Source organism: Pteronotus mesoamericanus, unplaced genomic scaffold (genome assembly GCF_021234165.1).
Source record: "Pteronotus mesoamericanus isolate MK-2021 breed Mesoamerican mustached bat unplaced genomic scaffold, CSHL_Meso_final scaffold_99, whole genome shotgun sequence".
Taxonomy (NCBI): Eukaryota; Metazoa; Chordata; class Mammalia; order Chiroptera; family Mormoopidae; genus Pteronotus; species Pteronotus mesoamericanus.
Window position 1 is genome coordinate 7,662,300 of NW_026555330.1, and position 19,869 is coordinate 7,682,168.

A 19,869-nucleotide genomic window follows, 5' to 3' on the forward strand; every position below is an offset into this window, starting at 1 on the left:
GGGGGGGAGCTGCTTCCAGAACTCGAGGGTGGGTCCCACTCACATGTCTCAGGGTGTTCAGCGGTGTGTGTTTGCGTTTCTTTTGAAGGGCCCCACATGTGATAATTACATACTTGTTAGCCCAGTAAAATAACAAATCTGGAATCTGCACTCTGGAACCAATGGATTTCCCGCCGAAATGAGTTCAAGGGGCACCCTGGCCGGCATTCCCGTAAGAGCCGAAGCTCGGCTCCAAAAGGCCTCTCGTGCCACCCACCCAGCCCACGTTACCAGCTGCCCTGCCCCCTCCACTCGACTCCCGGCCTCCCGGCGCCCAGCGAACAGATGCCCTTCTGCTGCTCTTGATGATACTTTCATGTTTTCTTAAATGCGCCTGCTGGGCGTGGTCCTGGGTTCCCCTTAGAGTGGCGGGTGGGAGCGGGGCTTCTCGGGCCTGGGGCTTCCCACTCTTGTGTCCCACTAGTGAATCCAGAGCTGGGCTTGCCTGTGGAGCTCTCCTCCCTGCCCCCTGCAGTTCCTCTTGATTCCTGGGGATACCTTTGCCTCCCTTCCTTCCGGCTGGAGACCCCTCTCCCCCTGCCCAGGCTCCAGCAGTGCTCAGTAAATCCAAGCTCCCCAGACCTGGCTTCCTCTCTCTCACCTCCGGGCTGTTCTCTTCTCTCCCCCGCCCCCTCGGTACACCTCCCACTGGTTAACTCCCGCTCAGCTTGGACTGAAGCATTCGATGGATTCAATCTGGAAGCATTCCATGACCAGCTGCCCCCCACCCAAGGCGGGGGGCAGGTGCTTGTCTCACGGCCCCCACGACCGCCTGTGCCCTCCTGCGGGGCTGGAAAAGGCCTGAGAGGAAGTGGTCTGTGTCTCCAGCCTCACTGTGCAGCCCGCTGGCTGGCCCATGGCAGGCACACAGTGAAGGCTTGGTGAGTAAATGAACGCAAAAGATGAATTGATCAGAGTGTTAAAATTGTTAAGAAGTTTAAACCTGCCCTCTCTTTTACACCAAGCCTGAGTTCATCGAAAACTCCCCCACAAACTGACCTCTGGTCCACGCCGGCACTTGCCACAGAGCCCTTTACAAACTGCACACAAAGGCAGGGAGGCAGGCGTCCGGGCAGGCTGGCCACGGGACGCTGCCATGCCCCAGGCACAGCGCACCTCTCAGCCCTGCGCCCTTTCCAACCCAGCCCTCAGAAGTGGACAGGTTCAAGAAATGTCCGTATAAGGCTCTGGCTGGGCAGCTCAGTTGGTTAGAATGTGGTCCCTGTACACCAAGTTTGCAGGTTCAATTCCCAGTCAGGGCACATACAAGAATCAACCAATGAGTGCATAAATAAGTGGAACAACAAAATCAGCATGTGTGTGTGTGTGTGTCTCTCTCTCACCAATAAATAAAAATTTTGAAAAAGAAATGTCTGTATAAACACTGTATGGTTTGTTCCAGTAAACCTGAACTGCAGAATCATTCCTCTCAGTTTTCCAGGGGAGAAAGTGAGGCACAGGCAGGGGATGTGCCTCTTCCAAAGAAATGGATCAAGTCAGCAGAAGAGAAGAATTAGCTCTCTAACTGCCCAGAAATCTCACTCCAAAGCACAGACTTCAGCCTGGATTGTGAGAAGCACAGGCAAGGATTCTGGGTACCCACAGCCCAAAGCCTGTTTTCCAAACCCTTCCTTCTTTCTCTTAAATATCACGGGTGAGGAGGAAGTGCCGGATCTGAACGTTTATTTACCATTCCTTAGCCTGACCTTCCAGGAAGAATGGTCACTAATGAGAAACAATCTACTTGGGCTCCCAAACCCAGAATTTTCATAGGGATCAATTTAGAATTTCAGAGTCTAAACAGGGCAAGGGTAATATGCACTATCTTCCCTTCAAAGGAAAAAACAACAACAACTGAGTTTTTCCGGCCTGGAAGGAAATGTTGTATGTGTCAAACAAACGTCAGATGTGAGGTTACATCTTTCCCGTTGCTCCGACCCCTTTGGGAGAAAAGGAGGGCATTCGTCTTCATGGGGTGCAGGCTGGGGAAGTCGAAAATCAAAACAAAGAGCTGCCTGGGACTGGAGTTTCCCAGGTTCAAGAACTGACCTTACAATGGAGGCTGAAAGCTAGGAGTTCTGTTCTGGGGACCAGATTCCTTCTCATCCAAATGGTCATTCTCATTCTGGCGAGACACTGCCATCCCCGCAGAGTGTGCGCGCCATGGAGACAGGGCGCCTGCCTCGCCCTCTGCTGTACCCCGGTGCCAGCCAATGCCTGCCACACGGTAGGTCCTCCTATTAAGTGAACGAATGAAACCATTAGCCGGTGGGAAACAGTTGCATAGAAACAGCTAGTCGGTATCATTTCCATTTTAAAAGTAATATTTCTCAGCAGGTGCCGAGATTTTTAAGATTTTTTTCATGATGGGACCTAGGATTTTCGGGATCACCTGGCCTGTTCATCTCCCTGGCTCTATGGACGATACGCCAGTGACAAAGGTTATTATAAATCCAACTGGTTATTCAACAGTGTACATGGTGAACTTCCAAGTGCTCTTTAAACTCTGCCTCGCATCTGGCTGGGGCGGTGGGTCATAAAACCTCTCAGGTGTGAGATGCACTGTTTCATTTAGTCTCAGCTTCGCAGAAACCCCTCTCCACCCACGTCGGAGCCGCCACAGCTGGTGCTCAGGGAGGCTGCGGCGTGACCCCATCCAGGGCCAGCTCTGTGCCTCCCCCTCTCTGGCCTCAGCGCCTTCCCTTTGGTGGGAGACCACGGATGTGGATGCAAAGTCTGGTTCTGCCACTGAGTGGCCGTGTCCACCCTGGGCAGCTGGCTCCCTCAGGGGCCTCAGTCTCTTTCCCTGTGAAACGGGGACAACGGTGCCTCCCTCGTGGTGTTGTTGGGAGATGTAAATAAATCGGGGATACAGGCCATGGGAGGTGGCGCCTGGCACGATGTAAGTGCTATGTGTTAGCTAATGCTTTTGTCTGACAATGAGGGTGCTGGTAGTTCTCCAGGACCTCTCAGCCCTCCTGGGAAGGAAAACTCAGCAACTAGGTTGCCACCTTTTTTTTTTTTTTTTTTTTTTTTTTTTGGTGCTTTCTATGCACCTGCCCTATCAGAGCCTTTCTGGCCGTATATGGATCAAGATAAGGGTTTGCACTAGTGATTTAAAAGGGGAACAGCAGAGGCTCCTCTGGTACCGTCTTGCATGCTCCTAGGACAAAGCCCTCCCAGAAGGGCAACTCCAGCTACCCCGTCCAACCCGAATGTACGGCTGGGCTCCCTGCCAGCTCCGTTCACTAGGCAGCACCACCTCAGACGGAAACGGGTCTGCTCAGAGCAGGAGAATGGTAGGGGGAACTTCTGGGCTTGGTGGGGCGTGTGGAGGTCCCCAGGTCTCCCTACTCAGCCCCAGCCTCTGGCCTGTTCAGTCTGGGTCCGGAGCCTTTTCCAGCCATTCAGCAACATAACCCAGAAATCTGGGCTGCTGTTTCTGACTACTGTCATGATAATAATAATAATCTCTCAAGTTAATACCGTTCATCAGATCCATCGAAACTTGAGCGTTTTTCAAATATCCCTCGTCCGCATGTACTGCCCACGTTTATGATGAGGAAACTAGGGCTTGGTGCATCACCCGAGGCGAAACGCTTGGCATTTAAGCCAGGCTGCCTCGTTTAAACTGTTGGTGGGGACGCTTCTCCTCGGTCACACTTGCATCTTCCACGGTAAGCTGCTTGACCCCTTTGTTAAATAGATGGCGGTGTCCTGACTCAACACGGCATCCTCCTAAACGGAAGACCAATATCCACAGCACAACCCAGTAACTCTTGAAAAACGTTATGAATGGTCCAAAGAGATCACACAAGTTGTTTGCCCAGAGCTGGGATCCACTGGATCCCATAGAATGGATCTCCCGGTGAGGTCAGAGAGGAACTGGATTCTGAGCTGAGCCGCCCCCGGGGGCTGGAAGCAGCAGCCCCAGGTGCTCCCACCTCACCGCCCGGGTCTGCAGTCTGTGATTAGCGGCCGTAATGGCCATGATGCCTCCAATGTGGTGTTTAAACCAATAAGGCTTCAGAGAAGTTACGGTATGTTTAATAACGGCTTAATGACTACTTGCGAGATGCAAGGCTTCTGGTTCCTGTTTGGCCTTGATTTATAGCCCAACTCCGGCTGAGGACAGCCAAGAAACCCCTTCTAAGCCCCCAGCGGAAGAGGGAGGTGTTCACACCAGGCTTCTTGGATTCCTTTAAAAATTGAGAATTCCAATGAAATACAAATGATGTTTGACTCGCCACCTTTTCTCCCTGGTCCCTTGAGGCACTGAAAGTAAAAAACAGTGTGACCCATCCCTAGGGACCTCTCAGTCCGCAGAGGTGATCAGGGATCTCTGGTGTTTCTGACCCCATCATCATAGGTGAGGGCGGGGGGAGGGCACTGATTTTCTTGTCAGAAATTATTCTAAGCTCCTGCACTAGCCCTGGGCTACCCTGTGGCTGTGGGCTTCCTTCCCAGCCTCTCAGGAGATGTGATCCTACCCTCACCTCCCTGCAAAATGGCCGGCCAGGGGCAGCAGAGCTCTGGGGGGCTGAGCTGCAGACAGCCCCTCTACAGAGGGGTGCCCCAGCACTTGCAGATCATCTGCCCCCTGAAAAGCATTCATCCAGGCCTGCTGTTCAACCTCAAAACGCGCCGCAGCCTCCACCACCTGCTCCAAAGGTAGCCTCGGAGGTTTCTTTCGAGTCCGGAGCTGCCCCCGCCAGTCTCCCCGTCTGCTCCGGCCCTGCCACGGCCTCAGACCCGCCAGGAATTGGTAGAAAGGCTTTGAGGACTGACTCGGTCTAACCTCCAGAGTGAGGCGTGGGGAGCCGGGGCGTGCCAGGCCCCTCTGCGAACTACGCCGGTGCCCAGCCCCCACTCCCAGATCAGAGCTACTCGCGCAGCGCTCCCGGCAACTCTAATCCCGCTGGAAAGCGTGAGCTCTCCGGGGAGGGGTGTTTGGCTGGAGGCAACGTTTTCCCGGCTCCCAGCGAAGGGTTTGGTCAAGTCCCAGCCCTCACCTGTCTCGGCTCTTCTCCTAGACTGGTGTCTGGAGCCCAGGCCCACAAGTCCTATGGGCGGGGGGGGGGGGGGGCGGGTTATTCGGTTTGCGGGGAGGACCGCTTTACCCCTAGGCGGGCAAGAACCTCTAGACTGGGAACCCGGACCGAGGGTGCCGCTCTGAGCAAGGGACTCACCAGGATGGGCAGACAAAAGGGCCTGCCCTTTTCCTCCAACTGCCTCCGATAAGCAGGCTGGGGTGAATCTGGGGGCTGTCGGGCTCCGAGGGGTTAACCCGCGCAGGGCCGCACGTGACGTGGATGGTTCCAGCCGAGGCGCGGCCCCCTCCTCTGTCCCCCGCTCCCCGCCCCCCCGCCGCGGCGCACTCAGCTCCCGGGGGCTCCGCGCCCCCGAGCCCAGGTCCCTCCCCCTTGGCAGGCGCTCACAGGCCGCGCGGGCAGCGCGAGCCCCGGAACCCGGCGGCCTGTGCGCCCCGAGCCGGCATGGACCCCGAGCGCTGCGCGCCTTTCGGCGTGGGGCCAGGGCCCGACCTCTATGCGGCCGCGGGGGACGAGCCTCAGGGCGCCCAGGGGACCTCTGCCGCCGCGCCTCACCTGCACCCCGCGCCGCCCCGCGGCCCGCGACTGACCCGCTTTCCGGCCTGCGGGCCTCTGGAGCCCTACCTCCCAGAGCCGGCCAAGCCGCCCACGAAGTACCTGCAGGACCTGGGGCCCGGCCCGACGCTCAACGGCGGCCACTTCTACGAGGGCCCCGCAGAAGGTAACGCGCCGCGCGGGGTGTAACGCGCAGCCGGACCTGCTCCCCTTTCCTCCCCGCCTGGCCCCGGCCTTCCCGCTCCCCTCTCCCGCTCGCCTATTTCTCAACTTAGCGAGCCATTCGCCCCATGCCACGGCCGCTTCGGAAGCGGGACCCGCGGTGGTCCAGGCCCGGCAAAAGCCGGCACAGTGCGGTCGTCAGAGCCACGCGTGCCTTCGGCGCCGCAATGGGAGGCGGGAGGGGAGAAAGGGTGGAGCGGCGAAGGCCTGGGCCCAGTGGCGCCCGAAGGCGGCTGGAGCCGGGAAGGAGCCCGCATGCTGGCCGGAGTGGGGCCGGAATTGCCACCTACCCAGAAATCCCGACCGGGCCCAGGGCCCGGGCGTCACACTCGGCCCTTGACCTCCGTGCGGGGAGAGAAGCGCGGCTTTTTCGTGTCTAGCGCCTGTTGCAGCCCCGAGGCTGGGCTCTGCGACCCAGAATGGCCCCGCCGGGGCGCCCAGGGCTGCGGCCTGGCCCCCGCCGGCTTCTCCTCCCCAGTCCCAGCCTCTGTGGGGAAGGCGCTGGCGGGGTGGCCGCAGCTGGTCCCGCCGTGCCGGGGCCACGCTCACGACGGATTTACTGTGTTCTTATTTCTCACACTAACCTGGCACAGCGATGGCCCCGCTTCTTGAGTATCGGCTTCCTTGCACTGAATCGCAACCGCTGGGCCATCGAGAACAGCCCGGTGGGCCCCATCCCTGGGCGCCTCAGGGCCCTGTGCACTGAGGACAGTTGGACCGCGACGCCACCCGAGATCGCGTGGGAACGCCGGGGCCTGGCAGGAGACTGGGCACCGGCCCCCTCGGCACTGCCACATCCTGTAGCGTAGGCCCAGAGCTGGGTCGGCGGAGATGGCCTAACCCGCCTCCGCCCCGCCGGCGCCTTGCGGGCCCCCGCGGAGTGGACAGGCAGCTCCAGCCCTCGCCCAGCCGGCAGTGGGAATGTGCAGAAGAGGGCGGGAGGTGTGTGGGGGTCAGCGGAGGAAATGAGCGAGGCCGCGGAGCTCCATGTCTGTGCCCTTTGAAAGAGGCTCTCCTGATAAAAACCACAGTTGGGACTTAATGAGAAGCAGTTGGCCTGGCTCCTCTGATCCCAGCCAGAGGCGGCGGTCGCACAGCGCCGACAGCACCGTCAGGGACAGGTACCCGGCCTCGCTGGGCACGCAGCGAGTGACAGGACCCTGCCTGCGGACCCGCGTCCCCGCTGCGCGCGCCAGATCCCGCACCGGCCGCGGGGCGCCAGCATCCGCGCGACGCGGAGCCAACGGCGGGGGCCGCTGGAGCAGAAGGAGCAGAGGAACTGGCAACGGCGAGGGGGGTCAGCAACGAAATACGCGGAAAGAAAACCAAAGAGTGTAAACAAGCACAAGGAAAGAAAGGGAAATAGAACAAAACATCGGAGGAGATAGGCGAACAAAAGTAGAGGTGGTCGGCGAGCCGGGCAGAACGGAGAGGATCAAATGAAAAAACGAACAAGCGAAAAAGCAAGCGGAGATCGAACGAAGCGGGTAAATGGAGGAAGGAAAAGACGAAGGGAGTCAGAACAGGCAAAACGAAAGAAAAAGGGGCCACCCTAAAACAGCAGAAAATAGCAAAATGATAACAAGTAGGAGAAGAAAACGAACGGTTCAAGTTGCGCAGAGGACAGGCCAAACGAAAAGGAGGCGCAGCGGCTGCGAGCGGAGCCTGGGAAGCGCCCTCGCGTTCCCGTGCCCGCCGCTGGACTCGGCGAGCGGGCGGCCCGGTGCCTGCGGCGGAGCGGGGCTGCTCAGGAGGGGCAGCCCCGGGGTCGGGGGCGCGCGGTCTGCGTGTGAAATGTGGCAGGCGAAGGGCCGACCCGCCTTATTTCCCGGCTTTAAAAATAACGGGCATGAATGTTTCCAGTTCAGACCAGTGAGCACGCAGCTGCTCCCCATCTGCGGTGCGATCTTGGCCGCGGCGGGGCAGTTGCGCGCCCCAGAGCCTGGCTCGCTGTGCTCCTCTCCCGCCCTCGGGGGAGAGCGCCCAGCTCTACTCTGGACCCTGCCACGCCGGGCGGTGCCAGCCACCCGCCTGCCCCCTGCATGTGCTTCCTCAGAGCGCCGGAGATGTGCCCGCTGGGTCCTTCCTGCTCTGCCCGGGCCGCGCAGCCTGCCCCCTCGCTTCGCTCTCTGACCTCGGAACTCGCCCGCTGGCTCGGAGGCCCTGAGCCGGGTTACCTCAAGGGCCGCACTCCCCGAGTGGACGTAGCTCCTGGCGAGTTCCAAGTGGTCAGCCCATGGCTGAGGCCTGTAGGGCCCAGGGTGTCCACCCCACAGCCCAGGATGGTTATGAATGCAGCCCAACACAAAATTACAAATTTACTTAAACCTGTTTTTTGTTCATCAGTTTTCGTGAGTGTTTATGTATTTAACATGTGGCCCAAGACAACTTTTCTTCTTCCAGTGTGGCCCAGAGACGCCAAAAGTTTGGACGCTCCTGCTAGGCCGAAGCTGGGAAGCTCTAGGGAGAGCATCAGGCCCCACTGGGGAGCCACAGGTGGCGTCCACTGGCTTCCGGGAGCACTCAGGGTCACTCGGGAGGCGGTGGGGGGGGGTGCGGATCAAGGGGCCGCGAACACTCAAAGCGGGGTGGTGGGTCCTGCGGCCTCCACGGACACCATCGTGGGGGCAAGTGGGGCTCCCGGGAGGCGGTCGAGGGGTGCACACGTGACTGCCACTGCTGTTGGTTGGGGCTGCGGCAGCCCTGGGGTGGGGTGGGGCAGCGCAAGGGTGGTGAGCCCGAGAGCCAAGGACGAGCTCCGTGGCCCCCCCCCCCCCCCCCCCCGCCGAGGTCCTCGTCCGGGCTGCCGGCTCTGTGGTGCTGAGTGATGCAGGCCCCGTACCCAGGCATTGGGCTGCAGGCCCCCGGTCTCGAACCTGAGCACTTCCCCTGAACAGCCCAGTGTCCCCACCAGGGGCAGGGGACTCCTGCACACAGCCTCACACACCTGGATGGGCGCCCTGGGCTTAAAGCGCATCCTTCCCCTTAGGAGCTTAGGTTCAAGCGCTGGCCCGCTGAACCGCGCTGCCCCCACCTCCGTCTCTTTTCCAGGCATCCATCCGCAGGGCTGCCTGCTGTTCTTTGGGGGCGTGCCCGTCCCCCAAATGCTGCCTTGCCCCCTGGAGTCCTCCAGGCTGATGGGGAAGGGGTGGGGCGATGGTGAGGAAGGAGAGGTTCTCTGGTCCCTGAGAGGGCTGTCGACGGGGCAGGCGTGGGAGGCCACCCAAGGCCAGCAGGCTTGGCCCTCTTTGGGGTGGCGATCCTGAGAAGTCCTGGTGCACGTCCGCTCACCCCTGGTCCTGGGGGCTGCCAGTCAGGAAGGCAAGTCCTGCGGTCCCAGAGCCGCTCACTTCCTCTGGGCAGATCCCTTTGGAACAGAAACTGAGGACCCGGGAGGCAGAAGAGCAAGCCCCAGAGCTTGGCCGTGGGCGGGGGGCGGGGGGTGCCGGTGTTCTGCAGTGATGTCAGCGCTCCCCTGGCCCTGGCCCTGGCCCTGAGCCCCACTCCCCCTCCACGCCCAGAGTCCAAGGTCCTCCCTCTGACATGTCCCTGTCTCAGGCCTGCTCTGTGTAGGGGGGGTCCCCTTTCGGTCTCCCAGTCTCCCTGATCATTTTCAACTATTTGGTTCAACTTCCATGAGCTTTTCTTCGTAAGCTCCTACCCCCAGAACAACAGCCACAAAACCCTCGCGTGGTCCAGCGTGGCAGCGGGGGCGGAGCATTTTCCCTGCGGGCTGTGCTTCACCCGTGTGTGAAGGAGACCAGGCACCTGGCCTGTCATTTGTGCACAGCGGCGAGGGCAGGCCCTACCTGGCTCCCCCAAGCCTCCAGGACACGCAACAGGACACACCGCCTGGGTGGCCCTGGGCGCCCTGACCACCCTCCTGCGGAGGGACACGTGGACCGCTTGTCCTCCGCAGCGCAGACAGGGATTCATCAGACCCAGAAGCCGCCCTCCAGTCCTGCTCCCCACCCCCAGCTGCGATCCCGACACCAAGTCCTGGGGAAGAAGCTGCCGCTTGGTGCCAGCCTGCTGGGCCTCCAGGGGGCCGGGCCAGCTGGGGATGGGCCCAGGGCAAGGGAAGGGCCCGTGTGAGCCAGTCCGTGGGGCGCCTTTGTGGCGTCTCTCCTGTCATCCCAGCAGACTGTTGAATGGAGATTTCACGGTGACGCTGCTGGGGGTCCTCACAGAGGAGGAGAGCATGGCGACCGGGGTGACCTGTTTCTCGCTGTGCCCCGCTTGCGGCAAGCGAGGGGCCAGGCCACTGGAGTGGGGTTTCTGGGGACGGGCCCCAGGCTGCAGTCAGGCCGCCCTCCTCGTCAGAAGCTCCTGAGGAGGGTGGGGCAGACTCTGATGAGGAGATGTTGGGGTTGGGAGCCGAGCCCCGTGTCCACCCCGGTCCCCAGCTCTCTTTCTCCGAGCACAGCTTAGCTCCTGCCTCTCTCTTGCTGGAGCTGGTCCTTGCCCAAACGTCGCACTTTGGGGAGGACTGAGACAATGCCTCTGGAAGCTTCTTTGCCCCATCTTGCCCTTTAGGCCCCAGGGCTGGTGGGCTTCACTTAGCCTGAGACTTGGGGTCCAGAGAACGAGGCGCAGCCCGACCAGCCAAAGGTTGCCTGAGCGTCCCTGTCAGCATCCGCGTCGTGGGCATGAGGACATGGGCCTGCAGAGTCAGGCACAAGGAGGTCCTTCCTGGCAGGGGCAGGGACATGTCAACCGCCCCATCCTCACCCCCTCCTCCTGCCCGGGTGGCGCGAGGCCGGGCCATGGCGCCATCCCGGCACTTCCTCACCCCGTGGGACGCGCCCTCACAGAACGCTTCCCCGAAATGAACCCCCCTCGGCCCCAGCAGATCCGCCCAGAACACAGACAGCACGGTTCCCCGGGGCCCCCTCCCCAGCTGGAGGCTCAGCAGGAAGGCCTCCTGATGCCAGGCTCCATGGAGGGTGGCTGCTGGAGGAAGGGAAGCGAAGGGAAGGGGGAGGCGGGGACTGAAGCGTCAACAGCCTTCCCCTCCCTCCATCCCACCCACAAAACTGGTTCGGTTTCCATCCTCCTTTTTGTGTTTCCATTGCAGCTGAGGAGAAGGCCTCCAAGGCTGCCAGCTTCCCCCAGCTGCCCCTGGACTGCCGAGGGGGCCCCAGGGACGGGCCCTCTGCCATGCAAGGCTCCACGGGCCCCTGCCTGGCCAGCCTGCGCGTCCCTCTGTCCCCGGGGCTCTCTGACTCCATGGAGTTGGCTAAGAACAAGAGCAAGAAGCGGCGGAACCGCACGACCTTCAGCACGTTCCAGCTGGAGGAGCTGGAGAAGGTCTTCCAGAAAACCCACTACCCCGACGTGTATGCCCGGGAGCAGCTGGCCCTGCGCACAGACCTCACCGAGGCTCGGGTTCAGGTGAGGACGTGAACCACCACCAGACGGCTGCCCAGGCCACGGGAGGGCTGGGCGGAGCGGGCGTGTGCGCCCTGCAGAGCTGCCCCTCCCGGTGCCTGCACCCACCTGCCCCTCCTGGGCCTGCCCTTCGCACCCAGCTCTGCCAGCACCAGGGGCTGGCACCCAAGTGGAGGCTGACAGTCTCGGGGAGTCAGAGTCCTGTGTGGCAGTCCCGCCTCCACCGAGCACTGGCTGGCCAGGTGATTTGGGGCCTGCCCGCAATTGCCTCGGTCCCTAGGAGGGAGCAATGGTGCTACCTCCTTAGGGATCTGTTTTGGAAGCAGAACAACCAGGAGCACATATCAGGGCTGCTGCAGAGGTGGCTGCCCAGCATGGGAGGGGCCCTGAGGGGCGGTCTCGGGCTCAGGGACCCTCTGAGCCATCCTCAGCCAGTGACCTTCAGGCCTACCAACACTCAGAGCCTGGCCAGGAGCTCTGCCCACCCAGCAACCCTCCCGACAGGGAAGGGGCCCCAGGCTCCTGGATGGAGCCGTGGCGAGCTCCACAAGGGGCGTCGGCCAGGGATCGAGGGGTGCTGGGCACAGGGCAGAGGAAGTTCATGTCTGAGACATTTTGGAAGCGAGGAAGAACTTGAGGGTGGCAAGCAGGGACGGGGGATGGGAGGCTTCTCTAAGGATCTGGCCCCACGGGAAGGTGGATGTCGTTGCCTTGCTGTGACCGGCTGGCTGCCCAGCAGGCAGGCTCCCTGCGTAGGAGGCCCTGGGTGAGGCGCTGGCGTGGGCTTCTGGGGAAAGGCCCGGAGGCGACTCTACACAGGAGACTTGGTAGGGGCAGAGTCACCCCATCACACCCCACGGGGGCCTCTCTCGAGTCTGGGAAACCCCTGGGACAAGGCAGCCCTGGCAGAACGGGGGGACCGTCGGGCAGCTGCGTCTAGCAGGGCAGGCCCCGCCGCCGGACTCCACACAGGCCAGAGAGGCTTGGGCTCCGTCCCCTTCTCTGCCGGATCCTCCTGCCCCTGTGTCCCTCCCAAAACAGATGGCTGGGACTGTCCACCAGGGCTCCCCAGGGCCTGCAGCCAGCAGAGCGAGACGACTGACAGCCACACAAACCCAGGTTACATAAGCCACGGAAGCCTGGGGCGTCCCGCTTCCGGAGGCCTCAGCAAGCCCCTGGGCTATGGTCTGACCGGCTACCCCTGGGGAACCGCTTCAGGACGTGGACCCCAGTCCTGTCCTTGGCCTCTCAGCCCTGGAAGGGTGCAGGCACAGCGGCGAGGCCCCCGACCCAGTCCAGAAGCTTCCCCGGTGACTGAGGCCTTAGAGTAGGGATGCCGTCTCTGACAGGACGGTGACAGCCACCCGTGGGCTCCGCTGTGGAGAGGAATACTGAGGCCATGCGGCGGGGGCGGGGAACGACACAGAGGGCAGGTCCAGGGTGCAGGTGGTGGGAGGGAAGGATTCCCAGGAAAGTGATCCGCTTTACCGGCCCCGGGCACCTTCATCTGCCTGCAGGGAGGGACAGTAGAGAAGGGAAGGCCGGGGTGGACAGGGAGTGGGGCAGCGGGGCGGCCTCCCGGGCTGGCCCCAGCCGCTGCAGGACCCCTGCAGCCCGAGGTCAGGGGCTAGGGTGGGCCTGGCCCCCAAACTGGGGGCTTCACCTGCTTGCCTGGGCAGGGTGACCGTGGGGGAGTGTGCGTGGGTGGGGTGGCGTTCCTTGTACACGCGTGCACACATGCATGCACACACACAGCTTCCTCTGTTGCGGCCCCAGCCAGATCCCAAGGAAGCAGGGGAATGGTTGGGGTTTGGTTCAGTTTTGACATCCCCACCGTCTGGCCCAGAGGCCGACACATAAGTTCATTAAATGATAGCAATGCAAACGCATGCACCGACACACATAAATGTAACAGTCCTCGGGCACGTACCCAATGACAGAGTCGTCACACATACGTGCACAGATGTGCACAGCACACAACATGCCACCCCCAGCTGCCTGGAGCTCACGAATGAACGGGAGAGACAGACTCCAGCACAGACGGTCGTGATAGGATGTGGCCTGAGACACTTGAGGGCCTCACGGAGTCTGGCAGACGGCGCCTGGCTCAGGCGCGGGGCTCGGGGAGGGCAGGGGTAGCGCAGGCAGGGGGAACCTGGGCAAAGGCAGGGCGGGCAGGCAGAGGGCCCCGAAGGCTGGCTGGGCTGGAGGTGGCAAGGAGGCACCAAGCGCCGCGGCCTGGCAGGAGAGGAGTCTGCGGAGAGGAGCAGGGCCCGGGAAAGCCAGGCTCGGGGCTGAGATCCCCCGGAAGCCAGCAGGGCTTTCAGCAGGACCAGGACTGAGCAGGAGTATCTTTCAGGCTCCTCAGAGGCCACGAGGTGGGCATGTTGGAAAAGGAGATAAGGCTGGTGGCTAGAAAGCCAACACACGTGCACTGGTCCCTGGGAACCCCTGAGGCCACGGAGCACCGTGACGCCCTTATGAGACCGGCCAGGCCGGAGAACCAGAGTGACTCAGCCTCAGTGGGGGCAGGATGGGGCGGAGGGGCACTCCTAGGCCCCCTCCCAGGCTCCGAGCTTTGAAAATTTTGTGGATTGACAAGCTCCCGACATTCAGGATCCCCCAGCCGGGAACCGGCCCCCCACCCTGTGGGACACAGCCCACTGCCCGCTCGGGGCGCTCTGTCACCCCCTCACCCTCTGCCCTCGGCCCCCAGGTCTGGTTCCAGAACCGCAGAGCCAAGTGGCGGAAGCGGGAGCGTTACGGGAAGATCCAGGAGGGAAGGAACCCCTTCACGTCTGCCTATGACATCTCTGTGCTGCCGCGGACAGACAGCCACCCCCAGGTGAGACCCCTCCACGCTCCCCCCAGAGGGCGGGCTCGACCGCATCCCAGGGATTAGCCAGCAAGCGTGTGAGCTCTGGCCCTGGGGGACCCGGAGTGGCACTGAGTCCCATGCAGCCGACCTTGGGCAAATCACCTCTTCCTCTGCCCAACGGGCTGGCACCTGTCTCCCCAATGCCATGCGCCGGGCAGCTGGCACAGAGGGCCCCTGGGGAAAGCCTCATTCTCAGAAGCAGCGGCAGGGGCTTCTGGGACACCCCTGAGAGCGCTGGGGACTGGAGGGTGGCAGGTTCTAGACCTGAGCGAGTGGAGGCCTCTTGGAAAGCCTGGGGACCCTAAGGGCAGAGAGGACGCCCCTAGACGGGGAGGCGGCCCAGGGAAGCCAGCTCACGGCCCTGCTTCCTCTCTCTCCTCAGCTGCAGAACTCCCTGTGGCCCAGCCCAGTGTCCGGGAGCCCAGCCGGGCCCTGCCTCCTGTCTCCGGAGGGCATCCCCTCCCCGTGCATGTCTCCGTACTCCCACTCACCTGGGAATGTGGCCGGCTTCATGGGGGTGCCAGCCTCCCCTGGAGCCCACCCTGGCATCTACTCCCTCCACAGCTTTTCCCCCGCCCTGGGGGACCACAGCTTTGAGCCCTCCCCGGATGCCGACTATAAGTCTCCAAGCCTCGTCTCGCTCAGGGTGAAGCCCAAGGAGCCGCCCAGCCTGCTGAACTGGACCACGTGATCAGACATGTGGACACGCAGGCTGAGCTGCCACCCCTTTCCTGTTCCCGGCTGTTCCCACCCCGCCCTGGACTGGATGCCAGAGAGGACCCACGCCGCCTCCAAGCCCCTGGTGGTTCCCAGAGGTGGGGCAGAGTGCTGAGTCTTTTCTCTTAGAACAAGGCAGGACTGCCCAGGAGAAAAGGGGGCTTTGAAGCTGGTAGGACTCCTCCTACCACATACTGGGTCCCCTCACCCAAACGCAGGGCTGGAGAGAGGCACCGCCCTGCTTCCTTCCAACTTCGTCCAAGTTCCACTGTTGTCCCTCCAGCTGGAACAGCTTCGTGGGCTCCTCATTCGGGGAACGCGGGAACACGGGAGGAGGACGCAGGTGGAACCAGGAGATCTGGTGACTCTCGGGAACCCAGAACCTTGTATGATCACCTACGGGAGTCTCACTCCCTCCTCCCACCACCAGGGGGCGTGCACCGAGCGTCTGGCGCTCACAGGGGCTTGGAAGCTGGAGGTCAGCCTAAAAGGTGCCCAGTCACCTCGGCCTCAGCCATCCCTTACTTCTCCCCTGCGCCCCTCCCTGCCATGCTGTGGAGTCCTCCTCCCGCCAAGGGGGGCAGAGATTTCACCAGAAACTACCAAACACTTGGATTCTCCTCCAGGGGATCAGGCCAGAGCTATGCCATGGGAACCCTAGACTCCCTTGGTTTACTCACTGGGCGTTGGTCAGAATAAACAGAGTCCCAGCCTCTGAGCCCCTGAGATCAAACCCTACGTCTGTAAAAATGCTTTTGTATTAAAAAAAAAAAGAGTGTGCTGCCCAGCATAATAATAAAGGCAGCGGTACTTTCTAGACCCGACAATTGCAAATCTTCAGGGTTTGGCACTGGGTTGCCCTAGGGCTAGTCTGTGCTCAAGGGCCAGCTGGCCAGGCCCTCTGGAGGGGCCGGCAGGGACCCCCGAGGCTGGGGGAGGGTGCGCCTGCAGCAGAGCCCTCGAGGCTGTTGCCTGCCACGCCTGGCCCAGGCCCTGGGTCTCTGTGGCTCTGGCTGGTGTGCGAGGCAGGGAGAAGAGCCAGAGCGCTAGCGCTGCTGGGCTCATAAGGAAAACTCAGGTTGGGAAGGGGAGTGGGACAGCCTGGCTAAGCTTGTGGCTGACCCGACAACAGTAGGGAAGAGGAGACCAGGGAGCCCACTGAGGGCTCTAAGCGCCCGGGGGTGGACCCCAGAGCCATGGGGGTGGGACGGGCCCCTTCCCCCAGAGGCCCCAGGAGCACGTCTGAGCTGTGGAGCAGAGACGAAAGCCAGGACTCTGTCTTGCGGTTTCAGAGCATTACCCATTCTATCCTTCATCCCTGCTCTCTGCCTTATCTCCGGAAGGCAGGGGAAAAAGCTGCCCTGGCCCTCCCACCCTCCCAGTAAATACCACCCATTTATAGCTCAGGTCTCCCCCCGCCAGCAGCCCCGCCCCCTGCGCTTCCTCTTCCCCCGCAGAGAAAGCCAAGCACACAGACACCAGCACCGGCTTATTCCCCAAGGGGAGCAAGTCCCCATCAGAAGGATCTTCCCGCCAAGACAGTCGCTGTGACTGGGCTCACGTGTGCCCCAGAGGGAACCAGTGTCTTCCTCTTCCCATCACTTCAGTCATGGCCTGGCTCCTGGGGATTTCTCTCCTCCCAGCGCTGATGCTGGCTGAGCTCCAGGTGAGCCCTCAGCTCCGGAAGGGAGAGGCCCCAGCCACCCCACCCTGCTGATCAGGGATGGCCGGGGGTGCAAACCCATCTTCCTAGGTCCAGGGCTAAGACCCTTGCACCAGAAGTTTCTTCACAGGAGGATGGGCCAGCAAAGTTTTGGACTGCCTGTCCCACCAAGTCAAGAGGTGCAGAGAGAGTGGTTGGTTCTGAAAGGGGGACTGAACGCCCGCTCAGGGCCAGGCGCGGTGCTGGGAGCCGGAGCAGAGGTCAAGCACGGCTTAGAGAAAGATGGAGCGAGGGAAGAGGGGAGAAGCAGAGAAAGCAGAAGCGGGGAAGAGACAGATAAGGAAGTCAAGCCGAGCCAGAGATCGCGGCAGCCGGAGAGGGAGAGGCGGCAGGGGCCAGGAGGGGCCCACGGGGGAGGGCACAGGGAGGCTACTGGCTCCCATCCAGGGGCATCTACCCACAGCTCATATTTTTCTGTCCAGTGACAGCTAAATGAAGGGAAAGCTAACTTTACAACCGCCCGCTTCACACATAATGAATATGAATGGGCACCCCGGAGCCTGTTCCAGGGGATTATCTGCGCGCTGATGGTTCTCCTGCTGACTGGGCCATCCCAGCCGGCCTGTCCCCTGGCGGGGACATGGGCAGCCCTTCCACCTGCTTCCCATTAACCACCCTCTCTCCACCTCCCCCCGCCCCACTCCAGGCATCTCACCACCGAGGCGCAGCCCCCAGCCTCACTTCAGAAGCGACATGGCCCAGGCCCAGGCCCTGCTCCCCCGAGGCCAGGCTGGGGACCCCTTCTGGGGCAGGAAAGGGGAAGCGGCCCCTCCTGGAATCCCAACTTGAAGGGAGTTGCTGGCCTCTGCGAAGGCTCCTCCCTGCCCCAGTGAGGCCCACCTCGGGGGGGCCCTCAGTCTTGGTCCTGGCAAGGGGCACCAGCACCAGGCCCGGGGGTGGAGGGCCCCAGGCAGCCCGGCACTGGGAAATGCCTCTCATTAGAGGTGTGCAATGTTCCTTCCCAGCTCCTCCAGCCATTTACACAGCAACCTGATTACAGCCCGCAGCGCAGGCCCCCTGCGGCCCCAGGCAGAGCCCAGAACGGAGCCCAGTGTCGCCAGGCACTGGGCGCTTCCTGGGTCAGCCAGAGGCTGCCCCAGCCTCTGCCCCAGGCTCGTCCTGGCCGTGTGCACTGGGGGACGATGACCACAGGGTGTCTGCTCGGGGGCCCTTGTTCCTGATGCTGGGTCACCTCCCTTCCCACCCCCCAACGGCGGGCTCCCCCCATGCAGCTCCTCTCCAGTGGGAGGGTGCTGGCCAGGCTGGTGGGGCCGGTGGGCCCTGCAGGCGTCTGCCACATGCTCGCTCTCCCTTGCTTTTGTGGCAGTCTGTCAACCGCAAGCTCACCAAGGGCACCAAGGACTGGGAGGAGGCCTTCGAGGCACAGTGGCAGCGGGGCTGGATCAGTGGCCAACTCTTCTGAGTCTCTGTATTCAGGGCCGAACGCTAAGGCTCAGGGATATAAGGAGCCTAAGACATGGTTCTGGTCCTTGAAGGGGGGTTGGGTTCTGTTTTCCCGCAGGACACAGGACTTGAATGCAAATTCGCAGGTTAGAGGTGGAAGGGCCGTCAGCAGTCCTGAGAATAGCTGCCCTGGATTTGTTAGCTGTGTTGTTTCTCGCCAGCCAGGTACACAGGTCCTAGGTCCTCAGGCCTCTCACAACCTTGCTGCTGTTAGAATGATGTTTGCGGAAGAGACAACAGGCTGGTGGGCTCAAGCCCCTCAGCAACTACACGCCAGAGCCCGGACTGAGGGCAGCCTGAGGTGGACAGTGCCAAGAGCCGCATGAATGGCACAGCCGCCGCCTGTCTGAGAAGCCAGTGCATCAGGGGACAGACAGGAAGCCAGCCTCCCGGGAGACAAACCTAACAGGCGAGGCACAGGCTGCCCCGCGCGAGTCCTCTGGGACCCGCGAGAGAAAGACAGGCTCGCTGGGACAGACAAGGCGGCAGCGGTAGCGCCCCGGTCACGAGGGGGCACGCATTTGGGGCACGTCAGAAGCCAGGCCAAGGCCCAGGCCAAGCTTGGGTGGCCAATTAGTGCCTAAATCAACTGACGTTTGCCAAGAATCTTTCCAGGGACCCCACTTGAGCAAACAGTGAGGGCTGACGAAAGTGAACAAAGGAACAAACGAATGCCCCAGTGGAAGTGCTGGGGGACAACCAGATCACCAAGCGGGAAGGGGTGCGGGAAGCGGCACGCGCCCACGCCGCAGGCAGAGGCCTGACTTTGCATCGGGCGCCGGCTCGCCTTACACTGCGACCTTGGCAGGCTCTTCACCCGCCCTGTGCCAGCTTCTCACCTGCAGGACAGGGACTGTAGTAACAGCAACTTCCAGGGCTATTTCAGACACTAAGGCTTTATACGGAAAGTGCTTAGAGCAGCGGCCAACACGCAGCAGGCACCCCACACTGCCAACTGTTGGCTACCGTGTGGACAACGGGCTCTCAGGAGGCACCGATACTGGCCCTGGTGACCGTGGGGCACCAGTGAGTGGCAACTCATGACTAACAAGACAGTTCCATCCTCAAAGCCACAGAAAGAGCCCTGGGCCCGGAGCTGGTGAGCAACAATCCATTTTGTACGTGTCTCGCCCATTTACAAGGGGCCTGCACGTACCCTGCCCAGCCCATGACCCCGACAGGATACAAAGCCACAGAGATGGAGTGGTCACTGGCTTCACGTGGTCCACTTGCCACAGGCACACTCTGGCTGTGACAAGGCTCATCCCCTCCTGGTGGCCTCCAGGCCTGGACCCTGCCTGGGCTCTAGGGCTCATGAAACTTTGATAGTCCGTGTTCCTGTGTGCACAGATTTAGGCAGGTATTTACAAACCATTGCAAACCAAGGGGAGAAATGGCAGCCGGTGAAGGGAAGCTTTAGAGGGATGGGGGAATCAGCAACGGAGAACAAAGCCGCAGGGGACAGGCTGAGTGACCGGGCCGCCTGGTGTAATGTCCACCTCACCCAAACTGAAGCCTCATGGTACAGACTTCCTATAGTCCTGACAAAAAACCAAAACAGAAAATCCATCATGCACACGAGTTGTGTCAAATCCCCATGTCCTGTGCAAGTTACTTTGGGGCAAAATGCCAATCAGCCCCAGGGACGTCCCATCTGAGGCTGCGCGACTTCCGTGGGCCGTGAGCTGCTGGCTGCCGCCCCGCGGCTCCTCGCCACGCTGGCGCATCAAGGCCTGTCCCGACGCCCAGCTCAGGGCCCGGGCAGGACAGGCGCTGAACAGAAGAGCCAAACAGGGGAGGTTCCCCCACAGTGTTCCCTTTCTAAGTCA

The 19,869-nt window shown here is 61.7% G+C and overlaps 1 protein-coding gene across 1 annotated transcript; it reads left to right on the forward strand.

Annotated features, from left to right (window-relative positions):
• Positions 1–5,534: 5,534 nt before the first annotated feature.
• Positions 5,535–14,827, forward strand: ALX3 (ALX homeobox 3). The gene is made up of 4 exons (XM_054564768.1): positions 5,535–5,811; positions 10,945–11,261; positions 13,975–14,103; positions 14,519–14,827. The coding sequence occupies exons 1-4, from the start codon at positions 5,535–5,537 to the stop codon at positions 14,825–14,827; spliced, it is 1,032 nt and encodes a 343-aa protein (XP_054420743.1).
• The last annotated feature ends 5,042 nt before the right edge of the window (positions 14,828–19,869 follow it).

Bases quoted from the DNA above. Each gene is read 5' to 3' on its own strand.
- ALX3 (XM_054564768.1), top strand. From the start codon at position 5,535: ATGGACCCCGAGCGCTGCGCGCCTTTCGGCGTGGGGCCAGGGCCCGAC. The intron at 5,812-10,944 runs GTAACGCGCCGC...TTTCCATTGCAG, and splicing joins CTACGAGGGCCCCGCAGAAG to CTGAGGAGAAGGCCTCCAAG. The intron at 14,104-14,518 runs GTGAGACCCCTC...CTCTCTCCTCAG, and splicing joins GGACAGACAGCCACCCCCAG to CTGCAGAACTCCCTGTGGCC.